We start from the raw sequence: 20,446 nt of genomic DNA, 5'->3' as shown, positions 1-20,446 counted from the left end.
AAGAGCCGCACAACTGACTCAGCTGCAAATGGCTAAATGATTAAGAGGACAGGAGAGGGGCGAGCAGAGCATGTTGGGGATCTCAGTTGTCAACACCCACAAGCCTGTTCCGTTCAACCTTCACTCAAAAAGAACATCAGATTCTGAAGAGTCGTCACGAGCTGTCTTGGTCCCCTCCCCCAGAGCCAAAAAAGAGAGGCAGCGACCCTTTCATGGGGGAGTTGGGGAATCCGGGTGCAGGCTGGCACATGTCAGGTGGTGAGGATGAACTCAGTTTTCTTTGTGTCAAGGAAGGGTTCCATGCTTGTGGGGTAGGGCCAGTCAGACAGAAATTAGTGCAATGAAAAAGATAAAAGTCAGCAATAAACGATTCTTTAAAGAAATAGATCCAACAGGTCTTGGCTTCTCCAAAAGCCTTTGGCTAGAAACTTTATCATAAGCTTTTCAAAATGGAGACTTAGCAGAGTTGAAGTGACTCTTTCTCTGGCACACTGAGAAATGGTCCTTGTTTAAGTGCCTACTGTGTTTTAATGTCTCAGTCTAACTAGAACGTGGTGCTTAGTGGTTAAACTTTGCCGCATTATCCAAAGATGTGTCACCTAGAGCTTCAACAACGAAAACATTCATTTGACTAATGATTGGTCCTCATTTTAACCCTCTCACAATGACCCTGGGCACCCCCTTCATTCTCCGAGTTCAAAGGGTTTTCAGCGTCATCGAGGCAGCTACGTGTGCTCAGCCCGTCCTTCCCAAGGAGGTTTTCTTGCTGAATGACCTTCATTCAACACCAGAGAGAATCACTAAATACAAGGTCCTAGGTTAAATGCTGCTGCAAAGCAGAGCCCCCATTGGTCACATCTCCTCCCCCAGAGGCAGGAGATGGTGGGATCAGGCTTATTATTCTCATTGTTGGGATGGAGAAAACTCCCCCTAGAAAGGTGTCAGAGTCAGGGAGTGATAGGATAGTAGGGCTATCCACCTGGAGAGTGTCACCACTCAGGCTTGAAGCCTAGTTTCCTGAGCCCAAGGAGGGGTGGGGTTGGAGTGGGGGGAGTCTCTCTGTTCCCACTTCCTGGGGCTGCACTGGAATACAAGTCCCTCTGCTAGGTGTAACACAGACTTAATGTGTGAGAGTCATAACTAAGATACACATCAATTAGAGGCTGACCACGTCCTTTACAAAGGGATTTCACTGAGGATTATTTAAATACTGACCCACTCCATAAGCATTATTATCTGGTCAGATCTGCATGGGGCACATGTACCAGGCAAATGGAGGATTCTCGACTCAACACGTCCAAAGCAGAACTCATCATCTTCCCCACTAAGTCCTTCCCAGCACCTGCACTCCTTATGACCGTGGAGAGCACACCCATTCTCGCAGGCCCCAGGTGCACAGCCCAGGATTCCCAATGCCTCAGTCTGGTATTTAAAGCCCTTCCTAACCTAGTCCGTTCCCACCTTTCCAGTCTTCTTACCCCCACTCCCACCATGTCTTCTCAGATCCATTGACACCGGCCTTCTGCCTGTTCCACTAAAAAGACCCTCCACCCTCGGCTCTGGGTGTCTTCTCTGGCTGTCCCTCTCATCTCTGCCTCTCAGCTCCCCCCAGCTCCCTCCCACACCCCCCTAAGGCCAGCGCCTCCCCTCTCTTACTTTCCCTTTCTCTTGTACATAGTCTGTTTGGAAGGACTTGTTTGCTCGCTGTCCACCCCATTCGATGGTGAGTCCCTGGAAAGCAGGGCTACCTTTTGCCTCTTTTTGTATCCCCAGCACTTAGCATAATGTCTACAGCCTAGTGGGCATTTAATAAATGTTGACTGACTGATTTATTGATGAGAGGATCTGGTTCCTTCTATTTGCATCACTTCAGGTTCCTCAAGGCCAGGGTAGAAAGATCACGTGACTGAGAATCAAGAAACCTTTGTTCCCATTCTGGTTTACTCATAAGCTAAATGACCTTGAATAAGTCATTTCCCTATTCCAGTCTCAGTGTCTTCCTCTGTAAAATGAAGGAGTCAGACTAGATGAACTCTCAGGTCTTTACAGTGGGAGACACACCCCAGCCCTTCGCCCTCACCTGACCCCCATAATCTCATTTCAGTCTGAACAGAGAACTGTGGGATTGTGGGAAATGTGGCGGAATGAGCTGAGTGGCCATTCTGGAGTTCTGCTGGGGGGTATTCCTAGGTTTTTGAGGAGGGGAGACAGAGGATGAGTGCTTTCAGAAGTCTGGTCTGGTGATAAGAGGAAAGAGAAAGAGCCCAGGATGGAGGTTCTGCAGACGTGGCTTCTGATCCTCAGGAATATGTGGACTTCCAGTAAGTCACACACTCTCCTTTTGTAAAATGGGGATGATGACATGTGCCATCCTTCGGAGAGCTGCTGTGAGGACATCACGTCATCACCTCCCAATGCCACGTGAAGGCGTGTTCCCATCAGAGAGGCAGAAACAACAGCCAAAGGGCAGGGTCAGACATTGAGGGAAAGGACCTGTGTGTTCAAGAGCCTCGGCTGGAAGAGATGAACCAGAGAGAGAATGTGAAGGAAGGAATGACAGGATTTGGCAGCAAAGGAAAGGGCTAAAGACAATGGGGATTCTTCTAACAGGGAAAAATGAACAAGTGAAGCGCAGCATTCAGTGCCAGACATGGTACACTGGAGAGAGGCACTGGTTGGGGAGGAGGGGAGATGATGGGCTCCACTGTAGCCATTCTGGTTGGAGTGAGGGCAGGACAGCCTGGAGTTGTCATTTCTGACATGCGTAGATCTGGCAGATGCGATCACAGAAGTGAGCTTGAAGGCGACACAGAACAGCTGAAAACAGCCACTCCCTCCCGCCCCCCACCTTTCCACCACCAACCTGGAACAGGAACAGCTGGCTCTTTGGGCGGGATCCACAAAACCCCAAGAAGGAGGTGGAGGAGACTCGCTAGAGGATTCTTCCTCCAGGTGTGGAGCAGAGACTTGACCCCTCCTGCAGTGAAAACCAACAAAGACAAATCCATTAGCAGCCCCCCTCACTTCCTAAGTGGAAAGCCTTCAATGGATGAGACGACATATCTCTGTGGTCCTCCAACACCATCTTGGAGACACTAATTATGACGGCTAACCAATTATCTGCTCGCCAGAGCCAAAGCTGGCCTGGACGGACACAGCCCTGGCAGCCAGGCAGCCAGGATGTGCTGGGTGCCCCAGCCCAGGGAGCAACTTGAGCTCAGAGGTGGGAGAGAGAGGCAGTCAGCAAGGCTGTGGCCAACTCTTTGGGGCTGCTTTTCACAAAGTCCCTTAAAGACACGATGTCCAAGAGCTAGAGGCTGGCTGTGTGATTTCCGGGGAAGGAGAAAACGAATTCCTTCTATTAGGACAAGTCAGTGCCTTCTTGACAACTGAAAGTCTCAGAGTTGCCCAAAGTCCAGAGGTGTCGAGTGACTTGCACGTGTCACAGGGTGGATTATGACGGCTTCGAAGCTAGCTTTCTGTACATACCGCCATGTAGAAAGCAAGCTCTTTCCCAGCTCCTGTGCACGTAACGCTGTGTGAACTACTCCTAGAACGGCTCTACTATGAGCTGGCGTTGAAGGGCAGCACAAAAAGGATCACCTCAATTTTAAAATAACTCTTTAGGGATTCTTATGGCATGCAAAAGTACAGAACAAAAAGTGTTTCATGCGATCAGGTGTTAGTTGGTGAAAAAAATCCGAATCTCTACTCTTATTAATAATCACAGTGGGTAAGAGGGACACAGGACCTGGAGGCAGGAGAACTGGGTTCAAATCCTAACTCTGTGCTTTACTATCTGTGTAACTACTGCCAAGACAACAACTCCCATTGACCCACTTCCATCACCAGGAAGATAAGGGGGTTGCTCTGATTAAATGACTTCTATGTCCCTTTCATCTCTAGACCTCGGAGTATAAACATATTGACTGTCTATAAATGATGATAATGACATTTTGACATTTATATGGTATTTTACATGTGCATTATTACTTTTTAAGCTATGCTAACACTTCACTGTTTTTCAAAATGTCCTCTAGCAGTGATTTCAGGTGGTCCTCACCATTATTTCCCCTCTCCAATCTATATTCCAGATACAAGGGAGCTCGGCCACATATGTGGTTTGTGGGTGAGAAGGAATAGTGAAAATAAAAATTATAAAGAGACAAATGTAAGAAAAGTAAAGAATAAAATAATCTCTAAATTAGCTATAAGTGAACATGTACCTACTGGTATTCCAACTATATGAGACATTCTAAAGACCATCTCTGGCTCACATCATTTATATCTGAATGTAAATGACAATTACAGATATGAATATAACTTGTAAAAATAGAGGTACATAATCAAACTTTGAAAAGAAAAAAAAAAGGTAGGGTTCACCTAAACAATGAAAATCAAGAATAACAATATTAGACAGAAATATTATTTGGGAAATTATATTTTATAAGACAGAAAAGAATCAACTTATACTAGTAAAAATACCCTTGGGCCACTTACTTTAATATGAAATTTCGGATCATCTTTGGTTGAGGATGACTGATTAATTCTATAATATCACAAAGGGAATTCAATAGAGAAGATTTCATCCACTATCACCTCTCCTACACCCTCCTCCAGTAGCAACCCCAAAACAGGAGAGTCCAGTGTGGGGCCAGCTCAGTGTTTTGTCGAAAAGACCGGTTTTGCATCTATTCCAAAATTATGATTTTATCTTCTCTAAGGCGTGTTTTGCTAATTACAAAATGAACACACTTAGACGTGACAGGACTGCTAATCATTGTTTTATTCCCCAAGTCTTGTTTAGGGTTGCTTAAGAGACTAGATGCCACCCACTACATCAGAAATGAAATTGGGCAACATTTGTTTCTACCGTGCATTGCTAAGTTAGATCATTATGCCTTGGATAGAATTCCCTTTAGACATCATTGAATTTAAAACCAATGCAGTCTCTACTTAGGGCCAATTTGCTTTGTTTTTTTTTTTTTTCCTTACAAAATTTACCCTGAATTCCACTTTCCAAATCACAGAAGGAAGTCATTCTTGGGCAGAGAGGGAGGAACATTTATTTATCTCCCCACAGAGATAAATACATCTCCTGAATCAACAGGAGCAAAGCAACTCCCTGCCACAATCTGGAGGCAGATTCAGAGGTGATGTAGTTAGTGGAGACAGCAGCAAAGCTACCAACTTGAACCATGAATTTCCTGCCAGTCAAGGCAGAAGGCTAGTACCTAAAGGGACCATGAAGGAAGAGAGAACGCTCTCTTTGCATGACAGAATGCACATTCCTCATCAGACAGGGGAGACTTACACTCTCTGAATCCTGTACTGAACATAATAACAACTATGTGTCAGGCACTGTGATAAGCACCTTGCAACAACCCTGGGAGGTATTATCATACCATTTTACAGATGAGGAAACAGAGACAAACAGGTTAAATGACTTGCCCAGGGTCACACAGTTAGTGTAACTGTCTGATGTGACATTTGAACTCAGGTCTTTCTGATTCCAGGCTGGATGTTCTATCCATGAGGATAAACCCCCTGTCACTATCTTGGAAAAATCCTTAGTGGATGTCTTGCCTATGTAAATTCTTCACCTAAACAATTATCTTGAGAAATAAGAAAGCATTTTTTCAAGAAACCATCCGTAACCTAAAATTCCATATGGATTATGATCTGATAATCTATAGAATTCAGTCATAGACCTGCCCATCACATCTCCTGAAGTCAAAAGGCAGGAAATTTGAGCCAAAAGCAGGGGAGGCTCCTTACTGAAGCCTGGTTTTGGCATCTACGTGAAACTTACTTGGGCTGTGTTCTGTTGAGGATGCATTCCTTCCAGACTCTGTGGACCATGTGACTGTGGAGTTTTGGGGGAATCTCCCCCGATCTCTTTGGACTGTGCATAGTAGCCATCCCCTCCTGGGCAGCTAAGTGACCGATGGCGCTCGGAGGACCTCCACCTTCACCTGGAGAAAAACAGAAGCGCTCTGCAGGTGCCCTGTGCCCTGTGCGCATGGGGCATCTCCCGCAGAGGCCTTCTAGCGGAGAGGCAAATGCATGGGTCAGACCACCCAGCCTTCATCCTGTATGTCACCCTGCCCCCTGAAAACTCCCTCGACTACACTCTGAGCCCAGAATGTGTCATCATGTACAGAACGACCTCGTGGGGCAGAAGCTCGCTGTCCTGGGGTTCACTGTTTTCTGACTTGCTGAAGCTTAGCTGGCCCTCCCTTCAGTTAAATGGTGAACTAGGCATACAAATACATGGGTGTAAAAGGCTCCTGGGGGCAGCCCCATTCGAAAGAGACTGAAGAGGAACACCAGGAGAAGGGGTTCTACGTTCCAACAGAAAAGCAGGGAACATGTGGCTCCTGGAGGTTCACAACATTCCCGCTGTGTTAGACTGTTGAAACCAATCTTGCACTCCAAGTGAATTGCTTCTGACAAAATTGAATTATTTTTATTTAAAAAAAGACTAGCTGGAAGGCTGTTGTTTAATATGGAAGTCACTTTAATCCCTGACAACATCAACAGATACTGGCCCCCTGCCACCCAGGGGTTTCTGTCTGGATTCTGTACTTGGACTGACTGACCTCTCTGCAGGGGGCAAACCCTCTTCAGCCCCCACAGGAACCCTAGCTTCTGTTCTCCCTTCACAAAGGACATGGCTGCTTTTCCTAAGCCCTAATGCAGACCATTTTTAAGCACAGGAAGGAACAGAGAAAGAGCCTGACAGTCACATACCCCAGGAGTGGCCTCAGACAGTGGATGGTCCTCTGCCTGGGAGCCTTCCCAAGGTCACATCTCAAGTAGACCTCTTTGTGCTGATGTGTCAGGACTCAAAACCTGGGTGAGGCTGCCTCCAGCCTGGACCCCAACAAAGGACACACACACTCTCTCTGAGGGCACAGGAGGCATGTTTGCTCCACGACTTCGGAGAGTCTTCTGGCTGCTGTTGGCTTTAGGTTATTTTTGTACTGTCTCATTCCAGACAACTACTAAAATCCAAATGACCACGATCATTTCTGAGCCAGCACTAATCTAGTCTATTTGATATGAAAAGCATAGCGTTGATTATGCATTCAATAGGTTTGCAATAGAAAAATCTGCACTTAATTCAAATGAATCTGCCCTTCAGTTTGCAGCATAAATTCATTGTGTTTTGGTGTTAACAGTAATTGCTAAAGGTGTTGTTCTGCCCCTGTCACATGGATACATTTGGCAAAATGTAACACAACTATTACTATCATGGAAATCATCCCTCTGCATTTCCCTAAGCACCTCCCTCTTCCTCCTCCTCCTCCCAAATGCATCTCTCTGAAGTTAGCAATTTTTCCAGTTTCCTGTTAAAGTATCTAGAAGCTAGATGAGTGTGTGTGTGTGTGTGTGTGTGTGTGTGCGCGCGCGCACATGTCTGTACACACACCTATATATTCACATACACATACACATATAGTTAAATATGTTTATAAATAAATATAAATATAGTTATTGTTTTGTTATGTATATATAAAACATATATAGCTGTCTTCTATAAAAACTATACATTTTATCTCATGAGGCCACACAGTTCATTTCGATTCTACAGATCACTGCTGCATGTCTCCTCTGTGCCTGACATCACCCTAGACGCTGAAAGGCCTGCAGAAAAGGAATAAGGTGGCTGACACCCTTTGGCTCCCCAAGGCAACAGCGATCTGGTGGGGAGACCAAATTCCCAGGAGACCAATGAAAACAGAGATTGACAAAATGAGTGCGAGAGCCGTCTGCTCGCAGAGGCTCATGGAGGGATCCCTAAATGATGAACACCAGCCTGACAGCTAGAGACAGACCAGAAAGGTGGCACTGATGAGATTCAGGCTGACTCTTCTAAAAGAGTTGGTATGCAGATTCTACCTTCATCATGGGGGAGTTTTTTCATGCCTTTCTATTTATTTTACCCAGATGTTTTATCATGTAACAGAAGCAACACAAAACGTGGAATCCCTATCTGGATGAGAGGTCATGGCATTTGTAAACCTCAACCAAAACAGACCAGCCTCCTGAACAGAGCCCCTACTTAGCAGCTGGATAATCTATGGAAGCCGTTAGAAGGCCAAAGAACCCAATCATCTGGTCCTGTGGCCACTAAACTGGGACAATTAAAATAGTGGGTTTCAGAATAGAAATGAGGCAGAGCGGGGGAGCAGGTATTTGAGTCTGATAAGTTTAAAGGCTGTATTCAGTGGCCTAAGTAGTGATCCGACATACAACATGTGTAATTTGGGTAATTTGACATTACCATGAAAAGATATCATTTTTGTCCTATGGTTAACCTTTATTTTAGCTAAGGTTGGTGCTCGTATTTTCAAAATATTTTCTTTGATGATGTGTAAACTTTGAACTAAATATAGTACTTTAATTTTGGTCACTGTGCCATTAGAAGAAGCATTTGGTAGAAGGATTTCTCCTACGCTTTCTCCATTGAGATTACTGCACTTCTCTGAATGTTTTTAGGAGAATTTTATTGTACGGTTAAGTCAATAGTTACATTTAGTGGTTCACAGCTCAAGTTCTATTTCCAGAATTATACAAACTCATTGAATTGCATGTAAGGCTTTATGTCATTAATTAGGGCACAGAATTACAATTCATGACTAATTAGGCCAACCCAATTTGCCCCAATCTCATGAAAAATTGGCCAGATGTGCATATTCTCTGCTCCAATATACCTATTTCTATTTACCTATGGATATGAAAAAAAAAAGGTATTACCAGTAGATGCGATTGTTAATGAGACGAGAAATCTAGACTATTTCAAAAGGAATGAAAAAAAAAACCCTTAGAATTTGATCAATATCTATCCACTAAGAATTCTTGCTCTGCTCCCCCTTTTAGCATGACAAAAATTAGAGTCTTTTAAGAAATCCCAGCTCAGCTATTAAGATGGTATGTGACAACAATCTATTATTATAAATATGATTTTAATGTTCAACGAAAGACCAAGACTTTTGGTGAGAAATAAGTGGTAAGGGTTATCTTAACCTTGTTGACCAAACTCTTTTCTCTTGTGAAAATGATTAAAGCATGACAAACTAAGAGTTACAAGGGTAATTTGTTAGCTGACCCAGGAGCAAAAGTGTCCTTAATTGAAATGATTTCCAAGCTTATCCATTAAAAAACAACAAGAACAACAACAAAACTTTCTCAAATTCTATAAACACTGTGAAATCTACAGCTTCCCCCTTCCCTACACTGGAGTTCTGCTAGCATTAATGTTCACTAACAATGCAGTCAATTGAGAATATTGACAAGGCTTCCTTCCTTCCACAGCCCAGCTGCCTGTCAACTCTAATGACTTCAGAAAGGCAGAATTTCCTAATGCACAGAATTCTAGCTAGGAATAAAGCCGACAGCCTCTTATTCCCAGTTCTGTCCCTGGTTGCAATAACTTGGGCAAAGGCTCTGACCTCTGCAGACTTGAGTTTTTATTGGCTATAAAAAGGGAAGCACACTTTTTGCCACCTGGCATTTGGACAAAACTTGTGACATACCAAAGGATGTGTAAAACTCTGGAGCAGTCTCTGGGCTAAATATGAGAGGCATGCAAATGAAACTAAGAGCAATATATTCTAACATTTTACTTGTTAAGGTTTGCAGATACTCGCCCCATGCTATGGCAACATGATCCAACCACCAGGGAACTACAAAAATGTCAATGTGGCGGCTTCTTGATTGGTCTGGGAAGTGATGATATACAGAACCCATTGAATTCATTACAATTCTAAAGGCTTTTCACTCAGCTCTATGGACTCTAGTTTGGGTTTTTTTGCTGGTTAAAATCAGTTCTAATTATTACATAGGGTTACTTAGTTCTGAACTTCAGTTTCCTTTACCTGTAAAATGAAGACTAGTGGATCCCTCAGGTCCCCTTCTAACTGAAATTCTATGATTCTACATACCTATGATAGCTTGTTCTGGAGAAGTGGGTGGGGTGAGTGGCATCCCACAATGACTGGGGTCTTTCATACTTCCAACTCCATGCTGGCCAACAGCAATATGACCTCCAGTACTGACAACATTCTGAGACACTGGGATGTCATTTTGAGAGATCAAAACAAAGGCTGATGGATACACCATACGGACACCGCCTATAATGAGTGACAGCAAAAATAAAATCAACACACCTTGGAAATGGTCCATAAACTACTCAGTTCACCACAGCTCAGACCCACATTCAGTGGTGAAAATGTGATGCCGATCAAGTGCTACATTAAATGATACGTTTTACCCCTTCAACAGTGAGCAGGTGCTTAAATAAGTTGCCTGGTAGGATGATAATAGCATTTGGGATACAGGGACTGTCAGAGCTTCAGGCGAGAGAACTATTCAGCAGGCTCCACTGTGCCAAGAGCGTCGCCAAACAAGACAGGAAAGTAATGAGGGATGTTTCTGGTGAAGCTGAATTAGGATTTTAAATTAAGTGAGGAGGGAAAAGTTCTTCAGGCAAAATATTTTCTCTTACCAACAATTACTTCAACTGCCACAGGGAAATCATCATCATATCCCAACTCTTCCTCCTCCTTCCGCTCCTCTTTCTTCTTCAGCACCATTGGGTAGAAATACTGCCATTCTTCGATTAGCTTGCGGGTGGCTGGGTCTGACATCTTATATGCCTGGCCCGTCAGTGTCCCATTTAAGCCATAGGGGCTCACCAGCACTACAAAAAGAGAGAAACCCTAGGCTACAGTGACGCTCTCACAACAATGCCTCCTTCCTAAGCACAGCCCAGCACGTGTGTCATTTTAGGTCAAAGCACAGACTTTCTCATAAACATTTCCATATTTCATAATTCCTTTGAAAATGACAGTGATACAAAGCAGTTCTCATCCCATTGTTCTTTCTTATTTATACCCTTCTCAGCTCCTATCAATTCTTTGAGGCAGAACAAACTTAGGGCTAGGTAGTCATTGGTTTGGATGGTTGACCCTCAGTCATGATACAGATGAGAAGGTTTCTATTGAAGTACATACTGAACTTGGTCATGTTTGAGACTCTTTTCAACCCTAAAGGTCTGCGTTCTGTGACAAATTACACAGCTTGTTAAAATGCTGCTTTACATGAGCCTTCCTATTGAAGGAGACAAATAGATGTTCTCTCTTTATGTTCTAATAGGCTAAAACAGTGATTTATAATATAATACAGGGTAAATACTAATGTCTTGTCTTCTTGCAACAAGCAATCAACAAGCAATTGTTAAATACCTACTATGGTTCAAGGGCTAAGCTAAATGCTGATGATACAAAGACAGAGACAAAACACTACTTCCTCCCAAGGAACTCACACTTTAAAAAAGGGGGGGTGGTGGTGGAGGGGAAAAGCATATTTTGGCCAGAACACTCTAATATCAGACACTAAAGGCACAGGAGGGGCAGTAATGATGTTGGTGGACAGAGCTTCCATAGGGCCAAGGTCCCAGACATTAAAGATGCATGAAATCCACAATGCAGCAGAGTTCAAAACAAAATATATGAATGCTATCTCTATGCTTTCTGAGGCTCCCAAATAACATACTTAGAACAGATGGAATCCATACAGCAAATGGGCAGTATGACATGAGAAAGCATGAACATGCCAATCTTACATCATAAAGCTGAATTGCGGTTTTATTGTAAATATTTGTAAGATCACTGCAAAATACTTATATTTAAAGCAGCATTTTTAGCTCTTAAATCTCTATGCCATTTTCTTCTAGAATTTAACTTGGAAGTATTTTTTTTTAATAATAAATATTTTTATTTAAAGTTCTGAGTTTCAAATTCTATCCCTCCTTCCCTCCCTCTCCTCCCCTTTCCCTGAGTCTGTAAGCAATCAGATACAACTTATACATGCACAATTATGTACAACATTACCATTTCATATAAGAAAACTTGAATAAAAGAAAAAATGAAAAATAGCCTGCTTTGGTCTGTTCCATCAATATCAGTTCTTTCTTTGGAGGTGCATAGTAGGCTTCATCATTAGTCCTTTGGGATCATCTTTTATCAATGTATTGCTGAGAATAGGAAAGCCATTCACAGTTGGAAGTTGGTTGTTTTTTTTTTTTTTGCTTTAATGAGCAAGGAAACAACAATTTGCACAGCACAATGAAGAGTTCCACTTAATTTTTTGGCTGCCAGGTAGGTATTTTATATGTCCTATTAAAAACTACCTTTGATTTTGTCTGAATCTGTCCAAGAATCTCAAGGGGCATAATGGTGTTGTCTCCCTGTTGCTGACTCTCAGAGATGGGCACACACCTAGACTTGATTTTTCTCCGGCCACTCTGGGACCCAACTAGCCAAGGGACAATGACACTCAAAATGGAGCAGTAGGGTGGCTCTCCTGCATCAGCGGTGAAGAAATCCTCCGCCCAGTCTGGAAGAACAGGGAGAGGTTGAAAGCTTCCATCATCTGCAGCTCCTGACAGGGCAACAGCTGTCCTAATGATGCACCTCCTCCACAGCAGCTGTGGTGAATTATTAAGATATCCACCCCCGAGTACTTCTGTGGCTTACAGCATTAGTGACAAACCAGCAAGATTAAGCACAGGTGTTCCATAGAGATCTTACACAAGGAGTACTTTTTTGAAGACTATTTTTTCTGCATTAGGCCAGGCCTGAACTGACATATTCCATTTGCTTCTTGCCTTTCTTTGATTTAGTTTTTTTCTTAAACAGGTAAATGGCAGATATGACCACAATAGTACTTAATGTTCTTATTCAATGAAATACATTTTTAAAATAACTTTATTACTTCATAGCATTGCTATGAGAAACAGGGTAGCAGAGTGGCCAAACATGTCTTTGGGGTCCAAAAGGCTTGGGAGGGGGGGATGTTGAGTCTCACAGGGCCCTCTGACATCTCTTTGGAACCATAGGTTCCACAGGTACAAGTTACGTAAGGATTATAGATCTAAGTTAGTAGAAGACATTTGCTCACCAGGAATCCCTACTCCAATTAAATGATAGATCTAGACCAGTAATGTTCCTACAAGATCTGTTATACCATCTTAAGTTTGGAGTGTTTGAAATTGTAGAGTAATTCCTCTACAACATAAACCAAAATCAAGTGTGATGGTGCACAAAGCTTGTTCTCTTCATTAGGAAAATTAATTTGGCAGCGGAGGTTGGGTAACATATGGAGCTCCCTTAAAGTAATATTTGATGTTATACTAAAAAGTACTTGATCATCTTTAGATCTTTTTTTTTTTTCCTTTTAGTGAGGCAATTGGGGTTAAGTGACTTGCCCAGGGTCACACAGCTAGTAAGTGTTATGTGTCTGAGCCGGATTTGAACTCAAGTACTCCTGACTCCAGGGCCAGTGCTCTATCCACTGCACCACCTAGCTGCCCCCCATCTTTAGATCTTAAGGATCTGACAGGATCTCCTTTCAGGGACTGTAGAATTCAGAGCCAGGACAAACCTTCGAGGGCATCTAGTCCAACGTTTTTGTTTCACAGATGATCACACAGAGAGTAACTAGCAGGGCCAGAATTCAAACTCAAGTCCTTGAATGGTGTCCAAATGTCCAATGGACTGTCTTAAGAGGTTATGAGGAGTCCCCCACTCCTTGGAAGTGTTAGAATAACAAGGAGCATTTAAATATTTTGCTTTAAAGTTTGCAAAGCTCTTTTGAAACATTATCTCACTGTATCTTCACAACAGCCCCAGGAGAAAGGTGCTGTTATTACCCTCATTTTGCAGAGGAAGAAACAAAGATAAACATAAGTTCAGTCCAGGGCTGGATTTGAACTTGGGGTCTCCCTGACTCTAGGACCAGTGTTCTATTCTGTGTGCCACCACTGGGGGCCTAAGTTTCAAACTCAATGACTGACACCAAATCCTATGCCCTTTCCACTCCACTGCCTTGTTTTGCAGAGTGTAATCCTGCACTGGGTAAAAAGTTACACCAGGTAACTTCTAAGGCTTCCTCTAGCTCCATGACTTGTTTCCATAGGATAGAAATCAGATGCTTTCTAAGGCAGGCCAGAGGAGAGGACAGAGAGACACAATGAGCCAGAGCCCAAAGTTTGCACTGTCCAAGTCCCATGGGCACAGGCACCTGAGGTCCCAGAGGCCATTGCAACAGACCTCGTTGCTCCTCAGGGTGAGCACATGGAGCAACCCATAGCAAGAAGCACTGAGCCTGAATTCCCATTTCCTGTCGTGATCCTTCTGTGACCTCAGGCAAGTGACTCAACTACCTCATCTGGAACATGGACAGGTTGGGCTCGATGATATCTCATGTACCTTCTAACTAGATATCAACTATCATACAACCCAGTCACATTTTTCGTTTTGACAATGATAAATTATAACCAGGTTAGTTCCCTGTGAGAATGATCTGTTTCTTCTGTAATTCCTGAATTCAACTGTTACACTTTTTATTAAGCAAAATCAATATGCTTTATAGTATGCCAAGAAGTGTTGATCAGATGTTAATTATTCATATGACAGCCTGGTATTATGTCAATGAAAATCTTTTAGCCAATTCTACCAGCATGTTAGAAACTGTTAGTATATTTCTGCTAGACTTCTTTGGTTGATATGCTACAAAACTAAAGAAAATGTTGTTCAGAGAGAATTATGAAATAAAAACGATGAAAAACACTGCCTCAGCATGCAGTTAACTATACAAGATGATCAAGTTAGTCTTTTACAAATATTAAGGCAATGAAAAAAATTTCATTAATTTTCAGCCAAGAAGTTCACTTTTACAATTTGCATGCATTAATCTATGTTTGGTCTGTTAATTCTTTTCAATTCTTATGAGGAAATAAAATACTGACATTTCTAAGACTCACCATATACCAGATGAAGTACTCCCATTATTGAAACAAAAAATGCTAAGTTTAACATTAACCATGAGTAATATTAAAATCCATCATTACTACTATCAGGTTAACTAACCTGCAAAGAAATAAAGTTCTGTATTTAAAGATTGGTCAATTAATTCATTGGATGTAATATAAAGTTATTTTTCTTTGACCATGTAGGAAATGCTCCATTTTCTTCCTCAACAATGTCTTAAAAAAAAAAAAAGATGAGGCCTCCCTCTCTCCTCATCACTCTGATCAGCATGGGGGTTTTGACCCACTCCATTGCATCCATCCTTAGGCACCTCTGTGGTCTCCCCTGTATTGGGGCTCCTCAAATTCATGTCAGACTCTGAAGCAGCTTGGTTAGGCCTTCGCTCAGAACTGCTGAGCAATCCCCAGGGCCGGCCTCCAAGGGTGAGCCTGGCAATGATACCATTTTAGAGCTCACACTACACACACATAGGAAGGCTCTCCAGAACACGTCTCTTCTCTATCGGTCAATAGGCCTCCTTCAGCTGTTGCGGTTTTCAGTGGGTGATGGCCCTCCTGGGCTGTGCTCTGGCCACACCACAATGGGCACATTGTGCTCGTTTTCCACAGTCACATTTCAGCTTCAGAGTGTCTGGCAGAGGCCAGGGCGGGGAAGGGCTGCCAGGTGATGCCACATGAGGGACAGCTAAAGGAACTGGGGAGCTTGAGAACGGACTTGAAGACAGTCTCCCATCAGATTTCAGTTATAAAAAGGCAGATAAGACCTATTCTAACCCAGAAAGGTAGAACTACAATCAATGTAAGGGACAACTTTGTAACCAAGTGAGCGACCTAAGAACTGAAGGGGCTTCTCTCAGGAAGGAGTGGGTTCTTCCTCAGTGGAGATCGCTAAGAGAAAGCTGGGTGGCCATGTGGGAAGATTAGCGAAAGGATTCTTATTCAGGCCTGGGTTGGACTAGACAGTCCCTGGTAGCTCTTTCTGAGATGCTGGATTCCCAACAGCGGGTGTTTTATTTCAAAATAACTGCTGGATAAAATGTCTCCTTGTGAAATAAGAAGTAGGCCAAGATCCATAGGATCCCCTTATTTAAAATCATGCCTTATCTTTAGGCTCTACTTTGGAAGTCGTCTCGCACGCTTACCTTGAAACGGTGCAGGGGATGCCTGGGCCATGTGCACGTGCTCTTCGTTAATCAGATAAATCGGCTGGTGCTGGGCAACCTCCACGCTGGTGCAGACGTTACTTTCCCCATGAAGAAAAAATGTGAAGGCGCAGGACAAATGTTCACTGAAAATACAAAAGACGGTTCTAATTACTGGGAGGAAACCCACATTGAGGCTCGGACAAGCAGGACACAGGCAGGGGGAGCCCAGCTGGCTTGTTACCTGGGCAGCAGAGCTGGAATGGGGAGAATTGAACAAAGCGGTCAATTAGCAATCCAGAGAATCATAGAATTTGGAGCTTGAAGGGAGCTTGGAGATTATCTAGTCCAAGACTGTCATTCCCCAGAATAAAGAAACCAAAGCCATGAAGAGGAAAGTGACTTATCCAAAGTCAAATATGCAGTAAGTAAAAAAAAAAAAAAAAAAAAAGGATGCGAATCCAGGTCCCCTAACTCTGAATATAGCCTTCTATCCAGCTCTCCATATTGATTCTTATTTAAAAATGTTCAAATATGATTCAAGAATATTTATTTGTCACCTATCCAGTCTCTGTAAATGAAAGTCACCATAAATATTGGTAGCAAGATTTGACACTGGTTACAGACGTTGTAACTGGTTCTGCAGACAATGAGAAGATGAGCTTTATTCATGCACAGGACGGCTCAATAACAGCAGTCATAGCCTCCGTATTTCAAGCATCCCTTTATTGCATATTTATTTAGCACCTATTATGTGCACAGCCCTATGGAAGACAGTATTTAATTGCCAGCTAAATGCCATACACAATCAATATGGTTCTCCAAGTAGGATGGCATTTTGTTCTATTTAATATTTGCAATCTGCCTTTCCTAATCACATATTTTAAAAGCAAACTACTGCTCTATGTTCCATATAATTAGGTGAGAATTATTAGCCTTGAACTGCCTTTACCCAGATAGATACATAATTCCAGAAATATAATAGTGGTTTTTAAAAACTATGCTAGTAGCCTGGGTGTAACAGAGCCCATTTCTCAGAAAGGCTCCTAAGGACATGACCCAAATGTATAACACCAGCAACAGATATTCCCCTGTAAATCATGTAAGTGTATCATCACTTTGAAATGATCAGCACAAAGAGGCTAAATTCACATCTAGAAATTATCAGGAATTACTTTTTACTTTATTGTGAAACAATCTCCACGTGACTGAAAAAGTTTACGTTTCATTTAAGCCTAACATCAGCTTCTTTTCCAATGCTGCAAATTTGAACAAAAACAGCAAAACTCTCAATCTGCAGCTCCATGCAGTTCCCAGTGTAACACAGCACCCTTACCTTTGAGAATCTGTTTTGACTGACTTGATTGTCTCAACAAGAACTGATTGTATGCCATGGAGGATTGAGAATAGCTACTCGATTTTATACACCAAGTTACAAGGGGAAAATGGAAATGGCCACAAACAGGATAGTTCTGTGGAGCTCTTTGATGATCAAAAGCAAGGCTAAGAAGAGGCCAGCACCCTGAAAACTACAGAACAAGTGGAGAACAGAGACAAAAATCACAAGCAACTTTTCTCAAAAATTGTGTGGTGGACCTTTCTCTGGAAAGACGGCACTTCACGAAAATATAACTTACTTTGATGATGAGTTTGAGCTATGTTGGCTATGGTGTCTGGGCAAGTTCGCTGAGGCATTTAACAAGTATTAATGTGCTAGGTAATGACGATGCACAAACAAAAAGCAGGCCTGCCTTCAGGAAGCTTAGCTGTCAGTGGTGGGAAACAACACCTACACGAGCAAGTAAATCCAAAACAGACAAAAAGTCATTTTGGGGAGGGAGTGGGGCACCCACAGCCCCATAGCGGGCAGTGAGTTGGGGGGAGAAGTCACCAGGAAAGGAAGGCCTCATGGAGGGGGCAAACTTAACTGGACTTAACTAAGGGATTCTAAGAGGCTGAGGGAAGGAAGGATGGGGAGAGGGGGCGGCACGGGGAAGAGAACTAACAAAGGCACAGGGATGAGACATGGAATATGGAACGTTACACCAAGGTAGTTTGGTTGATTAGAATGGAGAATGTGTGAAGAACATACAATGAACCCAGAGCCAGACTGCAATGGGTATCAATGTAATTAATTACATCCTCACTAATTCCAGAATTGTTGAGAACATTTTACAAAGGAGCACATGGCCAAATTTCACCAACTCTTCTTCCCAGCTGCATGCCCTAACAAGAGGCGGCCACCAGAAGTGAGTGACAGGGATTCCTGGACATTTTGCTTTTCAGAGAGGTTGTATTGTATCCCAAGTAGACAAAGGAGCAGGTAAGTGATACGGATGGGGAACCAATCTGGGAATCAAGAAGCCTTGGCTCAGATTCAGCTTCTGATCTTTCTTATATGGAAAAGAGTCACTGAATCTCTCTGGGTCCCAAGTTTTCTACATCTCTAATATGAGAGTGAAAAACTTGTAGCCCTTGAGATCCTGTCATCACAGACTCAGGGAGACTTGGAATGACAAACCAGGGAAAGCTGGGCAGGGGCCCTTGGCGGCTCTGCTGTCAGGAAGAAGGAAGTCCTGACATTAGGAAACATGGTTCCTGATTCCCTCTTCTGCTCTTCTCATTCCCTAAGGCAAAAACGTAGGATGTAGGTATGACTGCTGAATCAGTTACACATTCCAGGTGATGGCTCATGCTTTTAAGGAGAAAAATGCCACTGGACAGAATACAGCACAAGACAGCAGGTGAAGGAGAGAGGCGAAGTCAGCAAGCTGAACTGTGGGCAGTGGTGCGGTCCTGAGTAGAGTTAGGTGCCCAACATGGGTGAAACAGGGTGGGGTTTATACAGTTCTTCTATGGACCAAATAGGACCAGAAGTTGGGGGACAGAGAGCCAACTAGGACCTGGGGTATAGGTCAAGGTTCAGGACTGGTGCCGATTCTTCCTAGGGGAAAAGTAGGGTGGATCAGGTAACTCACTGATATTCATACACTTTCCAACCTCAAAGAGGCTTTGGCCATTACTGCAGACCCTCCACTTACACAATGACTCAGGGGTTTTCAAGAGTCCCTGGGGCCTCTTCATTTACTGGGTTGGGGAGGCTACTGAATTCCTTATAATATGGAAAACACTTGGACAAGATTAAAGCATACAAGTCTCAGATATGATTACTGAATAGCTGAAATTGGGACTGCTGCCAATTGTGACAGAATTTGTGTAATGGTGGAAGGGAGGATTGGGAAATCCACCTGAGAACTGGCATTTCCAAGGGTGGCAATCTAGTGCTAGGCAGCTAAACTAGAGAAGTGGAAGATCTGAGGTAGAGCTAAGAGGGAATGACAGAGCAGCAACCAGCCATTTGTGTGAGCCTTCTTGTTGTACGCAAAAAGCCAGGGGAAATTCAAGGGGTTTGGTACTCTGGTTTCAAAATGGAGTCAGAAGTAATCATTGGGTCACAAAGAATCTAAGACTTAAAAAAAATAAATTCTTATGAATCATTTTTCTTTCAAAGAGATCATGTTCAAGGCATGCTTCCAATGGCAGAAACAACAAGAAAGCCCACCACGTCGAAAGACACTTTACACAACTGTGTTTAGGATGAGCATAAGGAAAAAGATCCCCATGAAGATGACAGCAGTTTATATATCGCCATCTGTTTGGAAGATGATGAAGTGGTAGAGAAATTCTATAATCTCCACAGAGGTTCTTCATAAAACTCTCCAAATTAAATCAACTATATGGTTCCTTTTGGCTTTCAAACAATGACCATATGAACATACAGCTTAATATTCTGAGGCTGTGCTGGAAAGCAGATTATTGGGAAGGACAAAATGTTGGAAAACCCAGCATCGAGAAATGGAAAAAGTTAAAGGCTTGTAGACTTGCCTTGTCAAAGCCCTATGCCTCTACATCATGAATAATGTCTTTAAGAAGAAAGGCAGGGGCAGCTAGGTGGCGCAGTGGATAGAGCACTAGCCCTGGAGTCAGGAGTACCTGAATTCAAATCCGGCCTCAGACACTTGACACTTACTAGCTGTGTGACCCTGGGCAAGTCACTTAACCCCAATTGCCTCACTTAAAAAAAAAAAAAAAGAAGGAGAAAGGCAGAAGGGGCTAGACATGGTAAGCATAAGACATCACAAAAATAATGTTGACTATTACCTCTTTTTTTGTTTGTTTTTGTTTTCGTGGGGCAATAGGGGTTAAATGACTTGCCCAGGGTCACACAGCTAGTAAGCGTCAAGTGTCTGAGGCTGGATTTAGGATTTGAACTCAGGTTCTCCTGAATCAGGGCTGGTGCTTTATCCACTGCACCACCTAGCTGCCCCCAACCATCTCTTAAGAGACCGGAGATGACTGCTTACTGATGCAGGAGTCATTTTAAAATGAGCTAAGTAAGAAGTCAAACCCACTTAATAAAGAACAAAAATCAAGACCTAATCTGAAGAATGCAACTCAGAAGGCA

At 43.0% G+C, this 20,446-nt stretch overlaps 1 protein-coding gene across 4 annotated transcripts in view; it reads right to left on the bottom strand.

The window, feature by feature from the left end:
* The window catches only part of MED13L (mediator complex subunit 13L), a 428,665-nt gene that overhangs the window by 62,772 nt on the left and 345,447 nt on the right, over positions 1–20,446 (bottom strand). For all 4 annotated transcript variants that reach the window (XM_043988426.1, XM_043988440.1, XM_043988433.1 and 1 more), the window contains 5 exons: positions 15,982–16,127; positions 10,514–10,708; positions 9,951–10,139; positions 5,813–5,975; positions 2,864–2,977 (listed from right to left, as the gene is read on the bottom strand). In XM_043988426.1, coding sequence (XP_043844361.1) covers positions 2,864–2,977; positions 5,813–5,975; positions 9,951–10,139; positions 10,514–10,708; positions 15,982–16,127 — 807 coding nt within the window. The remainder of the gene's footprint in view (positions 1–2,863; positions 2,978–5,812; positions 5,976–9,950; positions 10,140–10,513; positions 10,709–15,981; positions 16,128–20,446) is intronic.

The sequence above is a fragment of the Dromiciops gliroides genome, chromosome 1 (assembly GCF_019393635.1).
Source record: "Dromiciops gliroides isolate mDroGli1 chromosome 1, mDroGli1.pri, whole genome shotgun sequence".
Lineage (NCBI taxonomy): Eukaryota > Metazoa > Chordata > Mammalia > Microbiotheria > Microbiotheriidae > Dromiciops > Dromiciops gliroides.
Note: the sequence above shows the minus strand (reverse complement) of the source record. Positions and strands in the feature narration are given on the sequence as shown.